Genomic DNA, 22872 nt, shown 5'->3' with positions numbered 1-22872 from the left:
CCACAACTTGAGGTGGTTGAAAATGTATTTAATAGGGTTCATTTGTGAATAAAGAATCCACCAAAAGACATGAATCCCAAGTGGGACGGCATAAAGTGCTTGTATGAAATAGTGTGACTTTCAGTTTCAGTCATCCAGCTGACACAGCATGGCCACTCCTCTCTTGATCCAGTGCTGCAGGCGTTTGTTGGTGGGCAGCATCATGCTGATGACAAAGTTGGTGGAGTGCCCTGTGGTTGAGAGGGTGCCCTTCCTCTCACTGGTCTTATACAGTGGGCACACATACAGGCTCTGGGACTGCTCTGTCCCATCCTTCTGAGCTGTGGGGGGGGGGGGGGAGAAAATAGAGAATGATGACACCAGAACAAACTCCTAAATCACACAATGACAACGGGTGCATCAGGTCGTGTTCAGTTTCCACGTGTTCTTACTGGGTTTGATCCAGATGATGGGGACAGAGTCAAACAGGACTTTGGGGTGTTGTTCAGTGAGGACTCCACTGTTGACAGGCACAAAAACAGACTCAGGGACTAAAACGTTCCACTGCACTCCTACAACTTCATACCAAAAAAGTTCATATCAAATGGAGCTTTAACCTACTTCAGTCGGTCCCAGCGAGCTCCGTCCAGGAACAGACCGTGGATGTAGACACCATCCTCAGGGCTTGTGTCGGACGTTTCGATGGGTAGAACCTTCCAGAGGGGAGAGAGTAACAGTGCAGAGGCAGGAGAGGTCAGCTATGGGTGACACAGGCCGCTGTTGAGGGATCATACACGTGCACTGTGTGAGCAGACCTCGTAGCTAAAGACCAGCAGGTCGATGGGAATGGAGTACTTCCTGGCATAGTTCTGCATGGCCCCCGTGAGGAAGGCCTGGATGAAGAAGAAGCCGGACAGCCAGAACACATTTGGCTTGTTGGTCTTGTACCAGTCCTACAGGCACACACATCAGAAGACACTGGTATTAAAGTGAGATGAACCACTACCTGATGCACCAGTTGTCACTATTTTCCACTGGAATCCATAGAATCCGTATATCATTTTTGTTTTAAGTATAATATGATTCAAGCATGGATTTGACCTCCCTCTGAAAAACAACATTGAGGGTGAAATAAATAATATTCTTAGCTAATGTTATGTCATTAGTGGATGCGATATAAATATACTAACCTGCAGGAATTTGAGCCTGGTAAGAAAGTCTGTTATGTAGCTACCCAGGGGCTTGAGGCTGGGGTAGGAGCGCTTGGCCCACTTCTCTGGCAACTTGCCCACCATCAGACTGCCAGACAAGGCCTCCAGCTCAGCATCCATCACCACCAGACCCTTGATGGCCTTCTGCAGGTTCTGCAGGCTTACACGAATGGTGACACATAACCTGGGCAAGAGGGGAAAACCACACTAGTGGGCTTTCTGAAGACAGTTTCATAATCTAACTTTTTTCAAACCTTTAGAAACTTTTTTTTGCACATCCTGTGTTTGTTCCTGATTGCAGAAGTTAAATGTACCTATTCCTTCATGGCAGTTGTAAACCTGTTAGCCTAGAAAGTGCAGCTATAATTTAAAGCTTAAAAGATTGACTCACACTCATTTGAACCTAGAGGTTTGTTGATCCATACATTGATCTCTTTCACTTTCAGTTCTATGCTGTATCTTACGTGTTGTAGCGTTCCATCTCCTGCACCAACACAGTGTTCATGCTCTCCTCATACATCACTGGGAACTTCATTAAGGCTGCCTCAATGTCAAAGTTAGCTGGAAGCTACAGGGAAAAAAGGAGCTGGGTGAGTTTAAAAATGACAAAAATGTAATACATGGACAAAACCCCAATATTTGACAAGAACTGGTCACCTTCGTGAGGACGTCATTAGCAATCTCGAACAGTGTGTTGTCACTTCCTGAGCTGGCCCCTCCCTTGGAGCCCCCTCCCTGAGTGAGCAGCAGGGAGTCAAACAGCAACTTGGTCTGCTGCAGGTCTTTTGAGATGTCCACATTCTCATGCATCCCAAACACCTCTGGGTGCTGGGTGAGAGGAAGGTTCTAGAAGACATCGTACAACCAGAGTCTGTCGTAGAATCTAATACTTCATTGTATCAGAATAGACTAGAAATAGAACAGACTATAGACAAAATCTGTATTGGACTAAAACAGCATCACTGAAAACCCCTCTTAAGTCCCTACCTTGATGAACTCTATATAGTCCTCATATATGGACTTGGGAGGGGCATAATATTTGCCGCTGGGGGAGAAGGTGTAGCGAGGATTTTCTATGATGTCTTTGTTGTAGAAGTCAGCCAGGGTGGTCATGAGCAGTCTTCTGTCCCAGTCATCAGTGACCCGGCCCCCGTAGTTACATTCCCCAGTCAGGTAAGTGATGGCCTCAAACGGCACACTATCATACTCGTTCACAAACAGCTGTGGGAGTCCAAGAGGGAGAGAGATGGTGAGAGAGAAACTTGCGACGGACGAGCACATGGATGTGTGGATGGTTGATGAGTGTGTGCGATTACCTGCAGCTGTTTGATGCTGATGCGCAGATCTGACTCATTGAAGCCATACGGAATGTTCCAGCCAAGGGGCCCAAACTTCTTCCTTTCTTGAACCAGAGCATGAAAGAAGCACACTCCATACAAGAGCTTCTCCCACACCTGAGAAAAACACCAGAATTAAACATGACATGTGTGTATGTGACTTTAGTGTGTGTGTGTGTGTGTGTTTGACCTACACACTCACCAGCTCTTTTTCAGGACAGTTGCTGAAGAAGGCAGGGTCAGAGACTGGGTCTGTCAGGTAGGACTGCAGCAGGTTCAGTCTCAGGCCGGTGGGAGGCTCGTTGGTCATCTTCACACCGTTCTGCAGAATGATCACGGGGAACTGACCATAGGGGGAGGGAGGCAGATGCCACATTAATGGTGTTGTATGTACAATCACATAGCTGTTATCACTGCAATATCTGGGCTGCTTATAGAAGATGCTGTGCGATTATACTGCAGACTCAGCGTCTCACCAGGCTTGGGCCTACCAGGTGCTGAGACCTACCTTGGGGGAGGGATAGCTGGTGAGCCACAGGCGGAACTCTGGGTGACAGGTTTCGGGGCTGAAGTCCTCACAGATCTTCTCCAGGGTGGACATCCAGGAGACAGCCAGGTGACAGTTCTGCAGGCACACCCATGTGCCCTCCTTCATGGCCGTACGGATCATTTTAGCAGCGATGGGACCCTGGCCCTGACCCAGAGAGATGGCCTGGAACTTTGAGCCGCCCATGTTTTTGTCATTGGCAAACTTTAGTAAGCCTGGATGAGAAAGGAGGACAAATCTGTTTGACTAAACCATTCATGAACCATATATGGCATTTATGGTTATATACATACAGTACCAGTCAAAAGTTAATTTATATATATATATATATATATATATATGTGGGCCGTCTGGCAATACTAAAAGATTACAGTGTGTTGGTTTAGCGTGATAGCACTCACTGGCCATGGGGTCAGCTCCTGGAGACAGTATGAACACCAGTGGGATTGTAGAGTTGGAGTCCAGGTAGCTCTTACTCAGGTCAAAGGGAGGGGGCTCCACAAACTTCCTCCCCAGCTTGTCAGTCACATAGTTGTTGATGGCTGGTACAATCTGACAAATGACGTAGTAAAGTACTACATGAACATTCATTCACAGGTGTATATAGTGGAACAGTTGCCACGACGAGAAGGCTCTTCTTTCTAACCTTGTCGGGCCTGAGGCCACGGTATATGATCATCTTCTGCAGGTCATTAAGGGTTTCACACCAAGGTTTGGGCAGGTGGGTGTTGTAGGGCTCCTTGCTGTCATAGATGGTCAGGAACATCTCTGGGTTCTTCGTGAAACTCTCCCTTGCAAAATGATCGTTAGCGTTAGAGGTTAACATAGAGGAATGTAAAAAACAGAGCTCAATGACAATGTACGTGGCCATTATGACTGAGATTTATGAATTGGTCAATATTAGCCATCAGGCCGATGGGTGTTTGTCATACATAGAGTTCTAGTACTAAGTGACACTACAGGCTAGCGGTAGCTGGGTCTCCTACTTGAGTCCCTGGAGGTTGGGCAGGTCGCTGGCCCTGCAGATCTCATCCCAGCTCTTGTCCTGCAGCCAGGAGGGGTCAGGGTTGGGTGTGTTGTTCTGCAGGCCCACTCCTCCAGTCAGGAAGAACATGAAGTCAGAGTACTCTATCTCCTTCTTTGCTCTGCAGGAGATCATAGACAAGCCATCTAACAACAGTGGAGGATAGAATGTATGCAGATTACGCGTGTATATAAATCCGCTTTAAAACAGATCAAACAAACAGATTAGTTAGGGGGAACCAAAGGCTCCTCTGCGATGGTAAATAGAGACTTACAGAAGAAGGTTGGAGCAGAGAATGAAGGAGAAGAGGAGTTTGTCCTTCTCAAACAGGGAGCGACACACGTTACAGTACAGGTTGTAGGTGAAGTGGTCAATCAGGTATCGCAGCCTCTTCTCCAGTATCTTGGACTTGTTACTGAAACACAAGCAACATGCAATTATTCCACCACATAGCATCCTGAATGTAAAAATACGCTCCAAAAATAGGCAAAAATAGGCTCCAGAATAGCTTGGCCCTTTGTCACTAGTAATGTTCATGTCCCACCTGTCCTGGATGGAGTTCATGTAGAGGTTAACAAACCAGCCAAGAGAATACTGGTACATGGGGTCAATGTTGGCCAAGTCAGCAATACTAAAGAACAGAATGGATGAGTGCTTGGCTATGGCTCTGTAGCCCTCCCTGGACTCTGCTATCTTGATCTCTGTCTTCTCTGCTATCTGGGGGGTGGAATGTCAGAGGCGGTTAGATTGGCAGAATAATCACCAGATCCACTCTGTCTCCCTCCTCTCTCTGCAGAGACCTCAAACTCACCTGCTGTTTCTTGGAGATCTCGTTGGACATGATCTTGGCTGAGTCCAAGACCTGAATCGCACTTTCGTCTTCCAGGATGTTTCCCTCCGACGATGACAGCGTCTCTAAGATCTTATCCTCTATCTCTTTAAGCTGTTTCTTGTTGGCTGCAGACTGCAGAATGAGGGCGTTCCTCTCCTCTTCCAGTTCGGGCCTGGGAAAAGGGAAATGACGATAAGAGGTAGTACCAACGCTCACTATACGGTCACTTGAGAGTAAAGGGAGGGAGAAACAGAGAAAGGTTTGTGTCTGTGTGTACCCACCTCTCCTTAGCGACCACGATGCCAAGTAGCTGGTCCTCCAACCCCTCCGGGGTGATCATGAAGTTGAGGAGGGAGACTTTGGTGGCCAGCTCCGGCAGGTAGTGGGGGTTTCTCAGCTTAGTGGTGATGTAGAATCGGAAGTCTCGGGAATACTCAATCACACTCTCCCCCAGTCGAATACATTCCATACCCCCTTGTGTCAGACACAAATCCGTTATACTTCAATTGGCAAAACAATTATAATAGTCCTAAATCCATGTCAAATATTAGTGTGCATCTTGTTTGGGACAATCCAATAAATGTTTGAGTGAAACGTTTGAGTGAATTGTTAACCCTGACCTTGTTTGAAGATCTGTTTGAGCAGCAGGGGTTCCAGAGAAGGGTCCAGCTCCTCGGCAACGTTTTCCAGCAGCAGAGGGGATCCAAACTGGATGCAGTTCTCCAGGGTTCTCATGTAGTCCCCATCTGTCAGCTTGATCACACTCAGGTTGTTGTCCTTCTCTGAGTTCTTCACCCATTTGTTGGCCTGACCCTGGGGGTCAATCATGAGGGGCCTGTTGAAAGAGAGAGAGATACAGAGAAAAAGAGAGTCAGAAAAAAAGAGACAGAAAGAGTGATAAAGAGAGAGATAGAGACAGTGTAGAGAGAGAGAGAGTGAGGACTGGGTGTTTTGAGTAATGTCATTATGTCAACTGTGAAAAGAGAGGGAATCACCATCGACGTGAGTTGCTGACAATCACTCCATTGTCGATGGAGAAGCTGTCGGTGGGCAAACCAGCAATATTCCAAGCCCGGATCTTGATGGGGTCTCCAAGGGTCTTACTCAAGGAGAAGTCATCAGATGATGGAATATTCTTTGTCTTATGGCATAGGAGAGAGAGATGTTTGAGATAAGTGTGGAGAATAAGTGCCAGTGATGCACAAGTGCCAGGGATGCACACTACTGCACAGATGATCAGAAACCATTACTGAGAGAGATGTAGAAATGATACCTTGCAGAGTTGTGTCCATTTCTTTGCACAGTTTTGTCTGAAACCTGCAGTGAAGGCTCCGAGGTAGGCAATGACCCCAGCTGAGATGAGCACGTCACCAGTCAAGTTGTCATAGGTGTTCTGTAAGTCATCAGCTGCCTTAGACCACCTGTATATGGACAGCAATGTGGAGGAGAGTCAGTCCTTCAGACAAATCACTTTCATTCTCATCATCATCGCCTCCACCATCAAAAGCCCACCTGGTCTTTTCTCCTCCCAGACCTCCAATGAGTTTCTCAGCCCTCTCCAGCTTGCGGGCACACAGATCCACCTGGAACTCCAGCTGGGCCTTTTCCTCTGTCTTATCCTCAAAGGTCTTCTGCAGGGAGGCCAAGCGGTCCTCCACCTCCTTCAGCTCAGCTCTCTTCTCATTGAGCAGGGCCATGGTGGTGGCTAGGGACTGCTGGGCCTCTGCCAGGTTGGCCTTCTTAGGGGCAACTACCTGCATCACACAGGAGGGGAGGGAGCGAGGGGTCAGAGGAGAGAGGCAGGAAGAGGGCAGATCGACAGTAGAGTTACAGTGAGAGAGTGAAAAGTGGCACTTATTTTGGTTGTTCTCAATATGTGCTTCATGTTTTGGCTACTCGCAATGTTTTGGGGCTATCTTGTTGTTATTATCAGTGACCTATGCACTTTGTAAAGCTCTCTCTTGGATGTCGCTTTGGATAAAATCGTCTGCTAAATGAATAAATGTAAACGTAAGAGTGGAATAGGAAAAGAGAAGGTTGCAGAGACAGCAGCGCTGCCTGAAAAGAGAGAATGTTCCGGTCACTCCACCTTGGCTATTCTGTCGTACACCTCCATGGCAGTGATCCACTTGCACAAGCCTTCGGCTGCAGAGGAGGCCTTGGCCACCTTGGTGGGGTCAAAGTCCGGGTTGGTCATGTACTCACTTCGGATCTTAAGCATCACTGGCACCTGAGAGTGGAAAAAGAGGAGAGGTCATTCAAATGTATATGTTCACACACTATGGGTGGTACAGCTTGGATGACAGGATGAACTTACAGGAATGTTGTCTTTGTCATATTCTTTCAGGTCTCTGAGGAAATTCATGTCTCCAAGAAGTTTCTTGCTTGGACCCCAGTAGTCAAGAATCTGCATGTTTGTAATAAATAAATAAAAACATTGTTAAACATAGACAGTTTGCATGCTATTGTCATTTAACTGACAGGGCCTCACCTTCTGCCCGGTCCCTGCAGGATCAGCAATCTTGTCTGGTTTTAAATCCTTCATCACACACACAGCAGCCATGACCAGCTTCACACCAGATGGAGGGTTCTTCATTGACTTCACAATGGTGACGTCGGAGGGCTGGAAGGAGTTTAATTTACACTTCACACAGCTGGTACACATGTTGATGTCATTGCATGTATGAGTGTTGGTACACTGCGGTACTGCCCTGGGGGTCAAATCAGGCAGCCATGTGTACCTTCAGGGTGTTGAGGGCAGAGAGGGCCATCTCCAGGGCTGGGATGGCCTCCGCCAGGTCACTCTCACACTCGTCCTTCAGTGCCTGGGACTCGTTAGCCTTCAGAGTAGCAGCCTCCTCATCCACACGCACCACCTTACTCTTGGCCTCTACCTGGACCGACTCCACCTCTATCACCTGAAACACGACACACACCAAGCTGCATTGAGGCCATGCCCTTGTCAGGAGCAGCGTTGAAGGTTGCACCGGCACTTTGAGACGGCGACAAAAGAAACAATATGTCATGGTGTGTGTGTTTCATGAGAGTGTCTTTCACCTTCATCATCTTGGTGTTGTCAATCTTGGCCTGCTCCAGCTTGGGCTGCAGATCCACAAGCTCTTTCTTCATCGCACCCACCTAGAGACACACAAATCCACAGAGCCTATGGAATGACTACATACTGACAAGTTGACTGTACTGTAAGCTAATGATAAAAAATAACAGTGTTGTACACGTGTTCATGAGAGTGAGGTGTGTCCTGTACCTGAGACTCAGCGAAGGCCAGCTTGTCAAGACCGTTGGTGTACCTCCTCTTGGCCATCATGACCGTGTCTCGTTTCTTGGTGAGGAGTTGACGAAAGGCAGCAATCAATTCCAGGTAGGAGGTGGGGGTGACATAGTTATGCCGACCCAGCTCAGACAGGAACCTAGCGTTAGAAACATAATTATGTGTCACGATATCACCAGCAGTAACAGGACTGAACCATAAAGAGTAGAATCTGTTGTGTAGTTTGTGTACTTGTGTGAAAGCTCGATGGCGGAGGTGTGAAAGGTCTTGCAGATGGGCATAACTTCCTGCCTCTCGCGTTCACTCATCTCCAGACTCTCCAGGAACTTGTTGGCCACGCGCTCCAGCGCCTCCTCTGGCCAAGGCTGGACAATTCATAGCCGAAGGATTAAGAGATGGATATTGAGGGATGTAAAGAACATTATCACGATTCTTCTTTTTTTATACTGTAAATCAATATGCTTAACCTCTATTCATCCTTTCATCGAAACAGAAGTGTTACATGGTAAATGTGTTGCTACAATTGAAAACGAATGCCCTAGGCATAATTGCTTCCTCGTTGTAGGTTGGCTTTTCGGAAAGCAGTGTATATTGTTCCTGCATGTGTACCTGGAACCAGTCGATGGTGCAGCAGTTGATAAGTGAAGGAAACTGACGTAACCGGTTACGGAATGCGTCTCCTATGGGGCTGAAAGCCACCACGATGTGTAGGTTTGCCCGGCAGCGCGTCACAAAGAAGGCAAACAGAGCCAGAGGGCTGAACTCCACACTCTTATTACCAGCCTGGGCGATGGGCCGCACCGCCTGGGGAGGACAGGACAGGGAGGGGAGGGAGGGAGGGAGGGAGGGAGGGAGGGAGGGAGGGAGGGAGGGAGGGAGGGAGGGAGGGAGGGAGGGAGGGAGGGAGGGAGGGAGGGAGGGCAGGACAGGACAGGACAGGACAGGACAGGGAGGGAGGGAGGGCAGGACAGGGAGGACAGGACAGGGAGGACAGGGAGGACATGGAGGGGAGGTCAAAGAGGGGAGGGGGACGGGATGGGGGACGGGACAGGGGAGGGAGAGAGAGAGAGAACACGTCAAAGACTACTTAGCTGTTGATGTCATTTTTCCTCAAACATAAAGAGCAAGGTAAACCGGGAGGAAGGGGTGCGGTTCGCAGGTAGGTAGGTGTCGTGGCTAAAGTTGATTGACATCACGACCTATAGGCCAACATGTAAGAGTCCCCATAAGTAACGGAGCAGGCCACTGACTGTGCGGCACCAACGCAGAAACGGTCAGACCATAAGTGAACAAGAGTGGAGCCACAAGTTTGGGAATAACGCATTCCTTTGTAATAAATAATAGTAGAAAGGAAGAAAAGGAACTGTCAGGACAACCTCAAAGGAGAGGCCAGGGTAAATAGTCTGTTCCTCTGAGAAATCAGCTGGGGTGCAAACTTACGCTCCAGCTAGGGAGAGACATGGGGAACAGGTCAGGCTGACATTAGAGATAGGAAATTTGAACACAGAGCAATTGTGTTGACAGTATTGGAAGATTGTGGAGTAAGGAGGGATGGGGAGCTTGTTCATGTTGACTAAATATGTGTGGGATTTTAGATGTGTCTCTAGCATTTTTCTGCATTCTTCTGTAACCACTGCTGCTTTGCTGAATAAATCATCAAGCTGCCTTGATTTAGAAAGATATTCCGCTCCGAGTTTCCTCTTGACCAAATACCTTCTGATAAGGACTGAAAATTCCTACAGTAGGTAACCTTACCTCTATGATTTCCTGTTTCTCATCTACAGCAAAGAGGTTGGGCACTTCTCCTGTGTTCAGGACACTGTCCACATCCTCAAGGAAGGCTTCCTCTTTAATCTGAGCATCGGTGAGCAGAAACACTGTCTTCTGGCCTTTAACCCCTGCATTCTTAAAGAGCAGCTATGGAAGAAGACAGAGGGAGATGGATCAACAAAACATCAGCCAAAAACACATGTAGCTCTGTGATAAAGCAGGCCTGAACCAGGCATACACCATATTTATACAGATAGTATAGGTGCATTTTCAAAAATGCCCGTATGTAAAATAGTAGTGGAATATTCTCCTCCTTTGACCTTGAGGTCGTCCCTCCATTCATTCATGCCATAGCTCTTGGAGATCTCGGGCTGGAACAGGGTCATCTTGGCCATAGATGTGGCCAGACGGGTTATGGACTGACGCCCGCTGCCCCCCACCCCCACCAGCAGGGCGTTGCCCCCCGGCTGCTTCAACACACGGCTGATGCGCGACAGGTGCTCCAGGACGTAGCTGCACACAAACATACAGTAGGAATATACTTCGTTTTTGCGTCTGATTATTTACCTACAGTAAATTGTTTTCCTGTATTTATATAATGCCCTTTGTGTGACGGACCGCAGCTTGTCATGGGGGAGAAGCGTTACCGGAAGATGACGAGGTTCATGCGGTTCTTGTGCGTCTGGTTGTACTCGTCCAGACAGAGCTCCACCACCTGGCCAAAGATCTCCATGGAGGGCACCTCAGCATAAAGCCGTTCCTCATCCTCTAGGTCAGGGTTCATGTAGTCTCCGAACAGGAGGTTGCACATATTTTCTTCGCACAGCTTGAAAAGAAAAATACACGATGTAAACAAAGAGCAAAGCATTCTCGAAGATTCAAAGCATTGTGGATCGTATTCTTTACTCCTTCACCTATCCTCACGAAATCTCATACACTTTATGTTTACGCACAGCCTTTTTGTCCTGCTTCAGGTGTTCGAAAACCAGCTCGAAGTTCTCTTTGAAGTGGTCTCTGACAATGTCGTTCATGAGCTTGTAGAGCCAAGCACGGTCCTTGTTATCCACCAGACGGTCGTAGTAGACGCGGAACACCTCGTGTACGAAGAGGCGGATCATGGTGCGCTTGTTCTCCAGAGACTCCTTCTTGAGCAGTAGGCAGCCCTGCACCACACGGGAGAAGTCCCGCAGGTTGAAGGTGTAGTGGGACTTGGCTGGTGTGGGCAGCAGGTTCTGCATGGCCTTCTTGTACACCTGCAGGGAAGTAGAATGATCATTGAATGTGTTGACTAACTTCATATCTGAACTCAGTCTTATATCAACAAAAAAAAACAAGCATTGTAGTTGTAGTCAATGGAATCCTTTTAAAAATACGTATTTCCTGCATCTCTTCAGGACTCACCTCCATGGTGGCAGCAACTATCTGGTTACCCACAGTGAAGTAGTCTGGAGGGAACTCATTGTTCCTCAGGTAGAATGCCACCACGTTGGAGAAGATGCACACCATGGTATCGTCACTGAAGGCATTAATGCTGCAGATGTTGAAGTGACGCAGGAAGCGAGGGGTAACTGCATTTCTTCCACCACCAGGAGGTCCCATGGCAGAGATGAGCTGCAGGTCCACCAGAGTGATCTTGGTGGTGTCCTTCAAGTCATACCTGTCAAGAAACAACCAAGGAACACTTGGACATTCTGGCGGGAACAATCCCTGTCATCATTTCATGGTTCACTGACAACATATCTAGCTGTGGTGTCTCCGCCGCCCCCAGTCCTCACCAGTTGCCATGGTCAAAGTACTGACGAAGGAGCTCCACAGGAGGCTGAGCCCCAAACTGCTCCAGCGCCGGCATGTTCATGTCATCCACAAAGATGACACACTTCTTTCCCATGGGCGGGCCATACACCCCCTTCCTCCTCTTATCCAGCCTGGACATGATGATGTTCTACACACAGACGAATCATTTCAGAGAGACTAGGTTAGTATTGTCTTTGGCCTTCATATGTTTCAAACCTTCCATACAGAAATGGAATGGTGAAGGCAGTGTTCATTTGACGGGTGCTAAGTGCTGACCTGGCTCTGGTTTCCACTGGTACGAGCTGAGAAGTTGATGAAGAAGGGCAGATAGCGGTCCTTGTCCAAGTTGTTCATCAGCTTCTCCTTCACATAGACAGACTTCCCAGTTCCGGTAGGACCCACAAACAGCAGAGGCCTGCATAGAGAGCACAGTCTAGCACGCACTGTACAGCACCCTACAGTATGTGAACCCTATGCTGCTGATGTATGCTTACACTCCATAGTTTATGCAGCAGTCCATGAGGTAGGAGTAGCGGACCGTATCTATGGTGGGAACAATGATGTCCTGGACTTTGGTGTTCTTATCCCCCAGATTGATGTTCTTGATTGACTCATTCCAGTGGATCCATCTGCCTTTTCCTTTGAACTAAAGGAGTAACGGAGCAAATTTTTTTCCACTGTAACTTGGCTTACCCCCCAAAAGAGGCAACAAGAAACAGTAATGTGACATTATCATACCTCATAGGAGTAATCATAGACCAGACCCTTCTCCTCAAAAAGACATTCCCACTTTGAGACAGATGCAGGTATGGGGTGTTGCTGTGACTTTCCCGAAAGGATCTCCCTGAGGAAATCATCAAACCTCTCCCTGCTGTCTGCATCACAGCTGCCCCCCACAGACCACACCAGGGAGAAGCCAAATGCCGCCTGCGACACACAGACCAAAAGGGATTAGGGTAGAAACACCTGGATGAAGAGCACACATTCAGGGGTATAGTACATAAGCATATTTTGAAAGCATTACCATGATCCAGGTACGTATGTTTTTGTTCCCGGCATCGTCTTTCACAGGTTCTGTCAGCAGCATCTCAAATAGACGAGTCAGGGATACCACTACGTTACTGTTACTGGTGGAAACCACTTCCTGTAAGACACAACCAACCAGAACTCACTACACAGTCTATGCAGGGTACAGTAGGGTCAAGGTAAAAACGTTAACATTCCACAATGGGCCAGACAGCAAATATATGTCTGGACTAGTCCTAGGGCCTCCTGTCCTCCTACCCTGCAGTGTTTGCGTAGAATTCGGAGGGAGGGGGGCACCAGCCAGTGAAAGAGCTCCAGCAGAAGGGAGCTGTGGTCGTGGGCCTGCAGGGGCTCTGGGAGGGTGTTCATCCAGGAGGTCACCAGGGGCTGCCAGCCCAGCTGGGAAGGCTCCATGTAGATCATCCCACACCTGCTCACTGTCGCTGGCTAGAAAGTAGATGATATGTACTGTCATGCCTTCTCCTTCTTTATAAGGGGTTGACACTGTTCTTGTGCTCTGCGGTTAGTCTTCTTACTGAAGCTTGAGACAGGTCCATAGCCTCAAATATGAGACTCATCTGGTTGGACATCTGGATGATCTCTCCACTCATCAAGCACAGCTGTGGAGGAACAGAAAGACATTGTAAATGTATGTGGGCTGGTTGTTATCTTGTAGCATGTTTCATGTTAGTGTGAGTTACAGTACAATCTTGCCTTTTTGTTGTCGTCAAGCACAGTGTTCATGCTCTCGATCCACAGTGTGTCTATAGGGCCGTCAAACACCACCCACTTCCGCTCTGGGGACTCCGCAGAGGCAAACTCCCGAAAGGTGTTGGCCACAATCCCGTCAGCCCACTGCACCACACACACACACACACAAGGACACACAACAGGGAGATGCAGGGTATAGTTGGTTCCTTGGTTCAACAGTTCTTCTCGTAGGGATGACTAAAGGATGGTGATTTAGAACCCCACCTCATGGGAGACAGGGTCAAACTGGCCAAAGAGCTGTCCCATGGTTATAGACTTGGGGTTGACTGTCCGGAAGTGTACTTTCTCCTCCTCATTATAGCCCTTGTCATTCATCAGACACAGGGTGTCAGCCAGCACATGCAGCACTTTGGTCTTCCCAGCAAAGGGCTCTCCCACCAGCATGAACCTGGATACAAGACAGACAGGGCGAAGGTCACTCATCAGGAATCCAACACAATATCACATTTAACACTCTGATGTTTGTGAATATGTTTCAATACATGGAAATATGATATGAATCAGACTTCTGAATCCAAGGGGGATTGATGTAAACGATAAGTTACCCATGGCGGACAATCATCATTTCATAGGTCTGGATTATCTTCTCCAGGAAGACCTGGACTGGCTGGACGTTGTGAATCTTACTGCACTCCTCAGCACACTCCAGAAACAGCTGAAGAAACACATGGCAAGATGATGACACATTATTGCTGTAAAAAGAAGGTTCATAAAAAGAAGCCCTTGTCTAACCTTGTAGTCGGCCACAGGGAGCGAGATGCCAGGAAAGAGATCACTGGTTATGCCATTGAACAGCGGAATATCATGAGATAGGAACTTGGGCTCATTCACGTCCTTGATGGACCTTAGGAGCTGGAGGGAAGTAAAGGGCAAGTCATTATTCACATCAATATACCAACATCAGTTAGTGTGATTAGGGTTAGATTTATGCTTTTTTACAGTGCCTCAGAATGTGCGGTGTTCTTGATCTGTACATACCAGTTATCTGTACATACCAGTATATCTTCATTCTCATCGGGGAACTTAAGCTTGAGGTTTCCCGCTGCAACCAGCACAGCTTTGACAGCCCTCATGCCGTAGTCATAGTGGAACTGGGAGGAGAGCTGCTCCGAGCACAGCCTGTAGGTCATCACTATCTTTACTGACAGGGGCTTGGCATTCAGGAAGCCATAGGAGTAAAGGGAGATCTCTGCTATCAGCGCGTAGTTAGGCACCATCATGGCTACTGTTCTAAACAACACCTGGGGTCATCGACGAGAGACAAAGAATAAATCAGGTGAAGATTACAATGTTACATTGATAGACCCATTGACAGAAATTTTTATAAATGCCAACTTTAAAACCGAAACCCACAATGAAGAAATAGAAAACAGTTTTAAAGGTAGGGACTACAGTACCTTTAGGTTGTCAGGGAGTTCTGATCGACCAGCATATCCTGGGTTCATGGTGATGGAGACAAAGCAGTTGGGGTTGAGCTTCAGCATGGTTCCCTCAAAGTCAAAGTACTCCATCTTCAACTCAATGGCTCTTTGGATGCACAGGACCTGTTGGGCCACCACGGACAACACCTCCAGCTCAATCCGGTTGAACTCGTCGAAGCACGCCCACGCTCCAGATGAAGCCAGGCCTTTGAAGAACTGATACAGGAGTACAGCACATTGAAACCTATCAACTAAACATGAGTAAACAAAACCCTGCGATAGTACCGAGAACAGTGAAGTTCCATTCACCTTCCCCATAGCCAGGTAGTCCAGGCCATCAGAGCAGTTGAAAACCACACACTGCACAGCAAGAGCTTTGGCCAAGTCTTTGGTGGTCTCAGTTTTCCCTGTTCCGGCCGGACCCTCAGGGGCTCCCCCCAGGCTCAGGTAGAAGGCCCCAATCTGAGACAGACGGAAAAGAACAGGACAGGGAAGACAGGGAAAGAAATGTGAAAGAGGGGCATGAAGTAGATCAACGTTCAACCCATGTGTGTGTGTCACCAGTGTTAAGTATTGTCTGTTTTCCCTGCTAGGAAGTTACCAGGGTGCGGTAGCATCTGTCCGTCAGTGGTGTGATAACCAGCCTGGGGGAGTTGCCCAGGTACTCATAGGCATACTTGACGTCACAGTTAATGATGCGAACACGCACATTCTCATTGTGCCAATAGTACCTGAGCTGGGCCAACCACTGGAAGTCTGTATCCTGAGACACACCTGCAGAGGAGGGAGGCATCACAAAACAACCAGCATCAACTAACAATAACCAAATACATATATTAACATAGGAGTAACTAAATCATCAGTCAAAATATTTTGTGATTGGTGAAACATTGGGCCATGTGGGCGGTCCTGGGGTATGGTGTGGGTTTAAGATTGCTGAGGAACACTACCTTTCTCTATCAGGTCCATGACCACATCTCTGGCATGCACGTCAATGGTTACCAAAGCCCCCAGCGTGGTGCGGGTCTGCTTCGGAAGTTTTCCTCTTACCAGCTCCACAATGTCTTTAAGCTGAGACTGCAGCTGTTCATAGTAATTCTTCAGCCCCTGTATATAGCAAACACACACACACACAGTATGAGCAATTTGTTTCTGTAGGATCATAAGGACTGTACAGTGTGGGCTTCTCCTCTCCCTCACCTCCTTTCCTCCTCTGATGGCCTCATGAACCTCCAAGGTCCAGAAGATCTGGGAGGTGCAAAGCACCACCTGGCCTGGCCACTCCTTCACCCACTGTTTACGGGGCGTCTCACCATAGGCCTACACAGAAAAACCTCTCAGGAATGAATTAGAAATGACTAAAATGTTGACACACACTCAGAAAAAGTGCCTTAGTATGGCGCTATTATTAAGGATGCGTAGTAGGCGACAGGTCCTCGTGTTGGTGGTGAAGGTCCTCACCACTCTGGAGCGGGCCACCACATCCCTGACACTGCGCAGCATCACATCCTCCACCTGCACCAGCCACTTCTCCACGGCGCCCCGGGCCTCGGACGTGGAGATCAGCTGGATGAGCTGCACACGCTCTCCCTCGCTGCTGTACATGGCCTGCATGGTAGGAGGGACGGTGGATAACAGGGGTCGAGAAAAAGTATGTTCATGGACGTGATTTGTTTTCACTTAACGCTTGTGTTCTCATTCCACATCAATTACGTGTGTGACACGTGAACTCATGAAGGGAAATCCCAAGCCATGGATTTATTATTCAACACTAAAAATGCTACTCTTTTGATGACAGAAATGTCTACCTGAATGTCCAGGTTGGGAAGGAAGTCCAGCTTGGCAATGCCTTCAAAGCACTTCTTCAGGTGGGGCTGCACACGCAGGGGATCCTTGGTCTCAGACAGGATCTCCAGCATCTCATCATTAGACAGGAAGAAAAACCTGGAGTAGAGGGCAGTGCAGTGTGTTGCAATGTTAGAGCCATGCCAAGTAAAAAAAAAAAAAAAAAAGGTCTTAGTATCAAAGTTTTCAAAATTAAAAATACCGAGGGAAGAAGAGACGTTTCTTTTCCAGATAAGCATTGAGTCCCTTCAAGATCTTGTCCAGAAGGTTGTTGGAATCTTGCAGTCTTTCAAGCAAGCCTGGTAGAGAGGTGGCAGGCAGGACCTGCAGCAACCAATCGTGTTCAGTTAGTTAACGCATCGTGGGGGCCGGTCAGCAGTGAGGTCACCGATACAACCTCTTCCTACCTTGGGGTCCTTGACGCAGTGCCTCATGACCTCCTTCCACAGCTTGTCAACAGTCTGGAAGAGACGTCCCTCCTCGGGCATCTGCTGCATGATGTCCTCAGAGGAGAAGATGGGCTCCAGATAGAGCCACTGAGCCTGCACCTTCAGCCACTCATCTATGGTCTCCTGGATGCGAATCAGACGCTCCTCCCACGACTAAGAGGCAAGGAAGGTGGGAGGAGGAGGCGTTGAACTGGAAGCCTATAGGAGCTTGATTTAACCACATGACCTCACTGTGCTTCGACATGAACCCACCTTGATCTCGTTCTCGAAGGGCTTGATGAAAGGTGAGCTCCTCATGGTCTGGGTCTTGACAATCTGGTCATCCAGCATGGTCTGGATCTCATCCACTGCTGTGAGGATAGAGACTCCAGACTCTCTGTAGGGGTGGTAGTGGAAGGAGATTCCTTCCCACATCTCCACCATGGTCTGCATGGCTTTCTCCAAGGAAAACTCCTGTAAAGATAAAAAAAAAAAAAAAGACAGAGGGATGAAAATGAGAGAGAAAAAGACAGAGAAAGTGAAAAAAGACAGTAAATAAAGTGTCAATCTCTTAAAGTGCTCCGCAAACTGAGTATTTTTAAACAGTTTCCTAACCTTGCTGGCAGAAGCACTGATGGCCTCAAACTGCGTCAAGTAAGGGGCCAGGTTCTGTTTGAGCACTTTCCGTAGAGTAGTGCCGGAGTCAGGAGTGAGGTCATAGTCCACAATTGTAGACATCTGTTCCCAGTGGCGAGACCTGACACCTGGGTTACACAGGATGGACACCATAGGTATGTGCTCCTGTTGACATACGCACATTCAGCACGATTAGCATTAGCAGACATGATTTTGTGTATACACTGGATATGTTCACTTTATTTATGGATATTTAATAGTTATGTACCCTGAAGTCCTTAACTTGCTCCATAACCCTGGAACAGATGAGTGCTGTAGGGCTCTCCTGTTTCCCTGCGGCCTCCTCGCCAGGCTTCTTCTTAGCCACTCCTGCCATCTTGTCTCTCTCCTGTTCGGCTTTCTTCTGCTTCTGCTGGAAGAACTTGAGCATCTTAAAGATCTCCCTGAAGAACTCATCAACCTCTACTTCCATGCTCTCTCCATTCAAGTCCAGGAAGGAGCCGTCAATCCATCTGGATTCAAACAAAATTAGGGGTTAGATATGTTGAAATATTTCATTTCACCTTGTTCTGAAGAGAGAAAAAACAAGTTACATTCTGGTTACTGACAGTATTCACCCACTCACAAAACTATTCAATATCCGCAGCACAAACCTCTTCTCAGTGCGTTGCCACTTCAGCACCAGTCCAAACAGCTTCTGGTAAGGTTCGATGCTCTCCTTGATAACCTCCACTCCAGGATAAAATGTTTGGTCCCATTTGTACAAGTTTTCTTCTTTGTTGATGAAGACTATAGCCTCCTCAGCGTCCTGGAGACGCTTCTGGACTGTTCTCACATCTGTTACATACTGTTCAAAATTTAAAAAGTAACTATGAGGCATAATACAACTGAACATCATGGCAGTTAGCTGGCACTTCCCTTGGTGACAGTGTGATAGTGTCTGGCAGAGGCATTGCAGTGAAAGCGCACCTGCTGCATCATGTCTAACTCAGAGCACTCTGCGAACTCCTCCATCCTTCTCCCCAACTTATCAAGCTCCAGCATTAACTTCTCCCTTCGACCAAGCAGCTCTTGCTCTCCCTTTAGCTTGGCCTTGTCCATCACCTAGGGAGAAAAAAAAGAATTAGGATATGAGCTGTTCCAGCACCCTCATGTCAACTTTGAGGGGTAGGAAGTATATTGGCATCACCTCATCATTGAGCTCAAACACTGGGTCGATATTATATGGGCAGAGAAGAACTGTCGAGTTTAGCTGCAGATCCTCTTGATCGAATATGTGAACGTCCAACAAGTAGTTAAGTCTATGGTGGGTCTCCTGTGGAGGTACAGAAAAGGAAAGACAAAAACTCATAACTGATTTGGGTTTAAATTGTTTAAGATCTCTAAATAATTTGAGATTTCTACTTACCATTATTTTTGCATTAAGCTCCTGAATTCCCTTTGTCTTAATGTGACTGATGTAAGCTATCATCTCTGTCATGTCCTCGGTGGTCTCTGGAACCTTGAGGGCTTTCTCTTTGATGGTCTCAAACTCTTGGCAGATCCTTTAAGGCACAGAAAGGGAACGTTTAATGAGGCGAACATTTTTTCTGCAACCCCGAGCACATCAAAGAACCAGCTAGACAAGGGAAATACAAAGTGTCAACTGTATGCAGCTCACTGTAGACTGTGCTCGCGGTGGCTAGTGATTAGTTGCTCCACAAGGATTTCAGCAAAAGTCTTGGCCTTCTTAGCCAGTCCCTGCTTCAGCTCCTCACAGTCCAGGCGGACCATGGCAAAGTGGGCAATCGTTGGAAGGCTTACAATCTGTTTGGACAGAACACGGAACTGCTCCACTTGCTAAGAAGAAAAGAAATAGAAAGTTCAACTACTGATAGTTGAAACTCAAACATCATCACACTAGTTGCATGAAGTTATTCACAGCAATAAAGTCAAATTGACTCCACTCTGTTACCTTAGTGTATTCATCAAAAGAATGGTTTTCCTTCATGAACTTCTCCACTTGGGCCTGTGCTGTTCCATTGACCAACCAGTCATAGTTTTTAACTGTGGAGAGATGAAGAAGACGTGTCATGGATTATATGATCTGTTTTAGTTTTAGTTTCCGGTTAGTTTAGTGTTTCAATAATGAGAAACACTGTAAAACAGCCTATTGTGACAAGAACATATTTTTATCCAAATGGGTTTTTAGAACAGTCTCCTGTCAGCCCCTCACCATAACTCTGAAAGTGTTCATTAGGTTCCTCTAGGTTCTTCCTTACAGCAGTCCTTACAGTGGTCTGTGCCCATACCAGGACATGGTCTGCCAATTTGGCATCCACAAAAGACTGGTTAGCCTCACCTAGCCATGACTGGACAGTTTGCACCTTCTATGGATAAATATCAGATGCAACATTAGAGTTGATTACACCCAACAGCACATTCATTGGTGAAACTGATACCATACTGGCAAAATATTCCATCGTATTTTCTCCCATCCTGACCTGCATGGTGAGAGTAATTTGTTTAAGAATTTGTAAAACAGCCTCTTCAAGATCCTGGAAGCTGGGATAGAATTCCATCTTCTCATCATCAAATGTTAGATCCATGCGAAACAAAGGCAAACGATGGTGGTTGCAAAGATCAAATAAGCTGACAAACTCTTCAACACTTCTCTCAACCAAGGATCTCAGCTGTGGAAAAATTGACAAAAAAGAATAAAGATATGTAAAAAAACAACAACATAGTTATCAACCATGAATTACTAACCTTCAACTAATTGTTATTGTTATTATTAGGCTATGAGCTATCATCATAAGACTGATTATACTTGAAATAACACCAAACTATCATCTTGAAATAAATTATCACAAACTACTCTTACCTGGTTGGAGATGAGAGTAGAGACACAGTTGTAAAAGGAGTCCAATTTCTCAGGTCTGACCCCCTGTAGAGTGTCCTTACTGGTCAGCAGGTGGATGACTTTGGGGAACCAGGTGTTCCTGATTCTCTCCTCTATTTTCTCACACTCAACAGCCACTTTATTCTTCAGACTCTCACAGTCTACAGGGCCTGTGGACCTTTATATTAAAGCAAGAGGAAAATGTATTTCACATATGAGGTAAGGGAATATTGAAAGTATAAAAAGATTTGGTGTTATTAACACTAATAATGTAATAATGCATCCATTACCTGCAGTCAGAGAGGTCCACTAAGAGAAGGTGGGAGAATGTTATGTATCCCATATCTAAAATGATGCGCATTACTGGATGAAGAATGTGCAAATTGTCCTTGATGTCCTTGCGACTCCTAACAAAACTGTCTTGCCATGGTCTGGAAAAATCAAGAACTCTGCAAAAAGTATGGGGAGAATTTTCATATAAACTAGAATAAAAAATATGTTTGCATTACCAGCATGATGATGATAGATTTGAAGATGCTGGTTGTGAATCATTAATAAACTCACTTTGCTGATGGACTTCTCTGTATTGTTGTTACTGTACCCTTTATTTGTGGCTTCTCCAGCACAGAATTTACTGAAGGGGCCAAACATTAGGACAGATTTAAATCCAAATCCAAATGCAAACACACACAATCTCACAAGCACACAGTGGTTGTTGGCGAACCTGTGTGTTTGACCATTCCGCTGAGGAAGTTGTCGCTGACCTCCCTGCAGAGTTCCTGCAGCAGCTCATCTCTCCCAGGGCCCTCTCTAAGCTGCAACGGAACACGGGTCAACATGGCATCCAGCCACTGCTGCTGGATAGGCACAATAGGACTGCCCTCCACACACTGCTTTAAGAACATGTAGTTCAACTGCAAATAAAAACACAAAGATGCAACCATGAAGAAAGGAATATTTCAAAAGACATCTGAGCAAATATTGTGTTCCAAAAACATTCTTACTCTTCGTTTTCTATCTTTGCTGCTCATCTGCAAGATAAATAAGAAACACACATGTTGAATATTACTAGCGAGATTGAGAGTAATTGATTTAAAAAAAACATGTTGTCAGTTAAAAATCATTCAAGAGGACCAGAAAATTTTAAAAAAAATCTTACTGAAGGAGGAAACTCAGGCTCGGGTGACAAGGGAGCCCTAGTAGGTGTCATGTCCTTTGCACGTTTGTAGGCCTGTATTGCACTAGAAACACTTGAACAGTAAAATAACATACACCGTAGCATTAGTACAATAGGTTCATATACAGAAGGCAGTGCTGAAAATTAATATACTTACACTATCTTATGCAACTGCTGTTGCTGCTTTTTACTTCTCCTGTGGCGCAGGAGTTTCCTCTGTACTGTCATCCGCTCCTCCGCACCACTCAGCCCCATAGCGCCGTCCTGGACAGGTGTGTTTGGGATGGGGGGCAGGACAGGGTAGTTCTTCAAGCCTTCTCCTGGGGGTGGTTTCAACACCCCCGCGAAGGTAGACATCTCGTACCTACACTACAGTTGTAGTCAAAGACATAAGACTGGGTCTGCTTGCCAGCACGGTAGAATACTTTAGTAGCTAGCCTATACAGTAACTTAAACGCACCGAGTGGCTAGGAGAAATCGGGCATACAGTATTAGTACAAACTAGCGTTAATTGTTTGAAAGTGAAATGCATACAAGCTGCTATAAGTGCAACAAAACCTACCTCCTATTTGTTGCTAAAACTGATTTGCGCTCTCATGTAGCGTTAGTTCTCACTTCTGGATTTTACAAAGCACCAAAGTGAATGGCGAGAGAGATGGTAAACAATTATGTTGCTATAGAAACGGTCAACTTGCCATACAGCATTAATTCATCAGATGGGTTATCTGATTACTTATTAATACACTAAATAGAGGCATGTGAAGTGTAACTGACACATCATGTCAACTTTACATTATATCCATGTTAAAGAATACATAAAAAGGAAAGAGTTTTAGGATATCTGTGTGTAAGTGTATGTATGGCATGATATGAGTAATCAGGCACATAATCAAGTGTAAACACA

The 22872-nt window shown here is 46.6% G+C and overlaps 1 protein-coding gene across 2 annotated transcripts; it reads right to left on the bottom strand.

Annotated features, from left to right (window-relative positions):
• Window positions 1-17: 17 nt before the first annotated feature.
• Window positions 18-22628, bottom strand: dnah12 (dynein, axonemal, heavy chain 12). Of its 2 annotated transcripts, XM_084679842.1 has the most exons (75): window positions 22531-22628; window positions 22126-22337; window positions 21951-22041; window positions 21796-21822; window positions 21516-21705; window positions 21356-21425; window positions 21082-21240; window positions 20774-20969; window positions 20394-20582; window positions 20126-20279; window positions 19865-19956; window positions 19571-19749; window positions 19319-19454; window positions 19100-19225; window positions 18880-19014; window positions 18564-18757; window positions 18179-18422; window positions 17890-18075; window positions 17548-17748; window positions 17254-17448; window positions 17049-17170; window positions 16810-16945; window positions 16463-16609; window positions 16202-16321; window positions 15952-16108; window positions 15603-15775; window positions 15311-15463; window positions 14978-15217; window positions 14576-14821; window positions 14313-14432; window positions 14126-14235; window positions 13785-13968; window positions 13524-13664; window positions 13346-13429; window positions 13068-13256; window positions 12808-12927; window positions 12522-12710; window positions 12278-12429; window positions 12060-12198; window positions 11765-11931; window positions 11391-11646; window positions 10943-11242; window positions 10637-10815; window positions 10310-10502; window positions 9975-10136; window positions 8829-9023; window positions 8451-8584; window positions 8196-8358; window positions 7988-8068; window positions 7672-7848; window positions 7422-7553; window positions 7248-7337; window positions 7020-7160; window positions 6443-6684; window positions 6204-6351; window positions 5926-6071; window positions 5551-5765; window positions 5212-5404; window positions 4910-5102; window positions 4643-4815; window positions 4373-4513; window positions 4061-4219; window positions 3721-3865; window positions 3476-3626; window positions 3036-3289; window positions 2730-2870; window positions 2507-2644; window positions 2178-2411; window positions 1848-2036; window positions 1655-1758; window positions 1170-1374; window positions 795-932; window positions 601-692; window positions 432-499; window positions 18-320 (listed from the first exon to the last, which is right to left on the bottom strand). In XM_084679842.1, exons 2-75 carry the CDS (start codon window positions 22323-22325, stop codon window positions 127-129), a joined length of 11919 nt encoding a protein of 3972 aa, XP_084535968.1. In that variant the 5' UTR covers window positions 22326-22337; window positions 22531-22628; the 3' UTR covers window positions 18-126. The 2 variants fall into 2 exon arrangements, with proteins under 2 accessions (XP_084535968.1, XP_084535966.1); XM_084679840.1 differs by having other exon boundaries at window positions 4373-4815.
• Between the last annotated feature and the right edge of the window lie 244 nt (window positions 22629-22872).

The sequence above is a fragment of the Hypomesus nipponensis genome, chromosome 18 (genome assembly GCF_054491055.1).
Source record: "Hypomesus nipponensis isolate SF chromosome 18, ASM5449105v1, whole genome shotgun sequence".
NCBI lineage: Eukaryota > Metazoa > Chordata > Actinopteri > Osmeriformes > Osmeridae > Hypomesus > Hypomesus nipponensis.
The sequence above is the reverse complement of the archived record's forward strand: the minus strand, read 5'-3'. Positions and strand labels throughout refer to the sequence as shown.

What these genes read in the sequence shown, in the direction of transcription:
- dnah12 (XM_084679840.1), bottom strand. Translation starts at nt 22,325, where the DNA reads ATGTCTACCTTCGCGGGGGTGTTGAAACCACCCCCAGGAGAAGGCTTG. An exon ending in TTCTACGCAAACACTGCAGG is followed by an intron (nt 12,928 to 13,067) that starts GTAGGAGGACAG and finishes TGTGTCTTACAG; the next exon opens with GAAGTGGTTTCCACCAGTAA. An exon ending in TCTATGATTACTCCTATGAG is followed by an intron (nt 12,430 to 12,521) that starts GTATGATAATGT and finishes TTACTCCTTTAG; the next exon opens with TTCAAAGGAAAAGGCAGATG.